Source organism: Propithecus coquereli, unplaced genomic scaffold, assembly GCF_000956105.1.
Source record: "Propithecus coquereli isolate 6110/MARCELLA unplaced genomic scaffold, Pcoq_1.0 Scaffold241, whole genome shotgun sequence".
Lineage (NCBI taxonomy): Eukaryota > Metazoa > Chordata > Mammalia > Primates > Indriidae > Propithecus > Propithecus coquereli.
Window position 1 is genome coordinate 3,104,384 of NW_012147964.1, and position 3,681 is coordinate 3,108,064.

General features: G+C 59.2%; 1 protein-coding gene across 1 annotated transcript in view; it reads left to right on the forward strand.

Moving 5' to 3' along the window:
* GNA15 (guanine nucleotide binding protein (G protein), alpha 15 (Gq class)) overlaps positions 1-3,681 on the forward strand; it is a 25,269-nt gene that overhangs the window by 13,923 nt on the left and 7,665 nt on the right. The window contains exons 3-4 of the mRNA XM_012646154.1: positions 2,011-2,165; positions 2,611-2,739. Of these exons, the coding sequence (XP_012501608.1) occupies positions 2,011-2,165; positions 2,611-2,739 (284 nt within the window). The remainder of the gene's footprint in view (positions 1-2,010; positions 2,166-2,610; positions 2,740-3,681) is intronic.

Consider the following 3,681-nt stretch of genomic DNA (forward strand, 5'->3'; position numbering starts at 1 on the left):
GTGAGCCACCGCGCCCGGCCCCTCTGCACTATTTTAGATTTTCTGCATATACAATCATGTCATTTGGGTAAAATGGCAGTGTCATTGATTCCTTTCCAAATGTTATACCTGTCATCTCTTTTTCTTGCCTTATTGCACAGGTAGGACCTTAGCGCAGTGCTGATTAGAAGTAGTGAGAGTGACATCTTCATCTCACCCTCAGTCTCAGAAGGAAAGACTCTTGCCTTTTAAGAACATCAAAGGACCCACAGTCACTTTATTCAAAGTACACGAAGATCTATTCAGGGTCTACATTGCATATAATTTTTACTGTGAATCTTTAAGAGGATGTTTACCCTAATTTCTTTTTGTTTTTAAAATCATTGTTCATGTTGATTGTCTATATTTTGTCAAACCTTTGGAGGCGATATATTTCCAGGCTATTTAGGAGTTTGCTAAGGCTTCCGTAACAAAGTACCACAGACGATGGCTCAGATGACAGAAATGTATTTTCTCAGAGTTCCGGGGGCTGGAAGTCTGAGATCCAGGTGTCGGCAGGGCTAGTTTCTTCGCGGCCTCTCTCCTTGGCTAGTGGATGGCGTCTTCTCCCTGTGTCTCCACGTGCTTGTCCCTCTGCGTGTGTCCGTGTCGTAATCTCCGCTTCTTATCAAGATACCATTCAGATTGGATTAAAGCCCACTGTAATGACCTCATTTTAACTTAATTCCCTCTTTAAAGACTATCTCCAAATACAGTCACATTCGGAGGTGCTGGAGGTCGGGACTTCAGCGTGTGAATCGGAGGCGATGGGGACACAGTTCAGCCCGCAACAGGCTGCAGACATTTTTATAGGTCCTTGGTCCTGCAGAGAGGTTATCCGGGGCACAGCCACAGTCAGCGACATGTTCCCCGGACACACTCACCCTTTGTCACCCACAATCGCTTAGATGTTGGCCACACTCAATATCGTTAGAGGAACACAATGCCCTGTGCAGAATTCGGGCACCACAGAGAGGCAGAGGGGGTGTGGCAGCCTCAGCTTCCTTTCCTCTCAGCCCTGTTTGGGCCATCCTGGGCCTGGCCACCTAGGCTGGTGCAGAAGGCCTGAGCCCTCGGAGGTTGAGCGGGAGAGAGCATCGGGGCCACTGTCTCCTGCACCACCCCTGCCCCACCCACCCCACCTGTGTGCCTGCCTGGCCCCACGCAGCGGGATGGCCGAGTTGGCACCTAATGAGTCTTTGGTCGTGGGACCCCAGATTCTACCCAGGACCCCATACTCCTTTGGCAGCCCCCTCATGCAAAACCCATCCGGAGAATGGGGTTTGGGGCCCGTGCTTCAGGAATGCATACATAACACCCACCCACCCAAACACTCACACGTGCTTATGCACACATGCGCACATGCATGCGCACACATGCACGCACAAGCACACATACATGTGCCCACGTATACACATGCACATAAATGCATGTACCAGCACACACATAAATGAACACATGCACACACGCATACAAACACACACAAGCACACGTACAGAGATGCACACACACGCACACACACACACAGTCGAGCGCAGAGAACGAAGCAGTGCTCGTGCCTGGGTAGATCAGAGGCTGCTCTGGGGGACGAAGGGGGCCCCCTGGGGGACTCGCACAGGGCAAGTTGCTTCATTGCCTCGGTTGCCCAATCTGTAGAAGGGGGGGCGACCTTAGAGACGTGCCTCCCGGGAGCCGGTGTGTGCGGAGCCAGCAGGGGCCGGGTGCCGGGGAGCCACCGGGTCCCTCCTGGTGCCATCGCCCTGTGCTGCCAGCCCCGGCTGCTCCCTCAGGCTGGGGTCTGCGCCTCCCCCTGGACATCAGTGCGGGACGGGACGGGGACACGTTAGCGATGTGTGGGGCGGCCAGGTCAGGAACGGAGGCAGCAGGGAGGGGCCATGTGTCTCAGGAAGGGCCGCGGGGGCCGCGGAGGGGCCCGGGGAGGGCAGCCCTGCTCCGACAGGCTGCCCTGACGCCCCGTCCGTCCCTCCCCAGCACCACGCCAGCCTGATCATGAGTCAGGACCCCTATAAGGTGACGGCGTTCGAGAAGCGCTACGCCGTGGCCGTGCAGTGGCTGTGGAGGGACGCGGGCATCCGGGCCTGCTACGAGCGCCGGCGCGAGTTCCACCTGCTGGACTCGGCGGTGTAGTGAGTCGCGGGGGCCGGGCCGGGCGCGGGGGCCGGGCTGGCCAGCTGCAGGACGGGCCCCGCTGTGGGGCGCTGTTCTTCCTGGGGGGACCCTGTTCCTGAGGTCACGCCGGGGTGATTTGACAGCTGGGAGGCTGTTCCCAGGCTGTCACCATTCCTGGGGCAAGTCCACCCCCGGCTGAAAAGTCTCCCGAGGTGACACCATTTCCCACGGGGGCCGTTCGTGACATCACACCTTCCTTGGGGTCCTGCTGCTCTGAGTGCAGCCGCTTCCCCTCAGCTCTCTGCCGCCTCAGGGGGGTGCTCCTGGGCCCCCCTGCAAACCCCAGAGACCTGGCCCCTCCCAGGGAGCTCTCAGCAGGATCCTCGCTGGGCCCCGAGTAGGCGTCTGCGAAGCAAAGGGAGTCTGGCCGCAAGGCCGGGCTCAGGACTCCTCGCCCCACAGCTACCTGTCCCACCTGGAGCGCATCACCGAGGAGGGCTACGTCCCCACGGCGCAGGACGTGCTGCGTAGCCGCATGCCCACCACCGGCATCAACGAGTACTGCTTCTCCGTGCAGAAAACCAATCTCCGGTGAGTGAGGGCTCAGCGGGCCTGGATGGGGGGGAGGGGTGGGGAAGGCTTCCTGTAGGAGGGGCAGAGGAGTAGGAGTTTCTTAGGCCTGGGAACTGGAGGAGCACAGAGTGAGGCGCCACAGCTCCAGGAGGGGAGATCTTCCTGGACAGGGGGCCGTGGGTGTTGGGGTGTTGAAGGATGAATAGGAGTTCACTAGTCCCAAACCTTGAGGGACTGCTGGGGAGGAGGAAATAGAGATTGTGTGGTCAGGGCTAGGCTAGAGGGATGCATTTGGCATAGGGGGTGCTCAGGGGGTCATTCCTGTGGTGGTTAGTTTCAGGGCGGGAGGTGCTGGATGTAGGAGACTCAGGAAGAAGCAGGAGCCATGGGCCAGGCAGGAGGGGCTGGCAAGGGCCAGGACGGTGGCTGTGGGGCTACAAGTGAAGGGACAGTGCAAGAATTGTTTCTGGGGTGCACTGGGCGGGACGGGGTGAGAGTGGGGTCAGAATGGAAGGTCCAAAATGACTCCCAAGTCTCTCGTCGAGGCCACGGGCAGACGTTGGAGCTGTGGGCTGGGGGCGGTGAGACGATGCAGTGCTTTGGGGCAGGCCGAGTCCGAGGGCCGGGGGCAGTGGCGGGTGGCCAGGTGCACACAGGCCCAAGTGGAAGACAGCAGGCAGCCAGTGCAGCAAGGAGTCATCTGACAGAGCGGTGGCCAGTGTCAAAAGTCAAAAAGAGGTCAAGAAGACTACAGGAAGGGAAGGGACTCAGGTTGGCAGTTACGGGGTCATCGGTGACCTTAGCAAGCTCCCTTCCCGTGGGCTGGTGGCAGGGAGCTGAGGAGGGGTGCAACGGGGTGCCCAGAGACAGGGACTGTGTTCAGCCCACCCCTGCCGGGTCCCTCCTTTCCCTGGGTCCCCCAAACGTGCTGCTCTGGCCTCCGCAATAGCCCTAACCAGG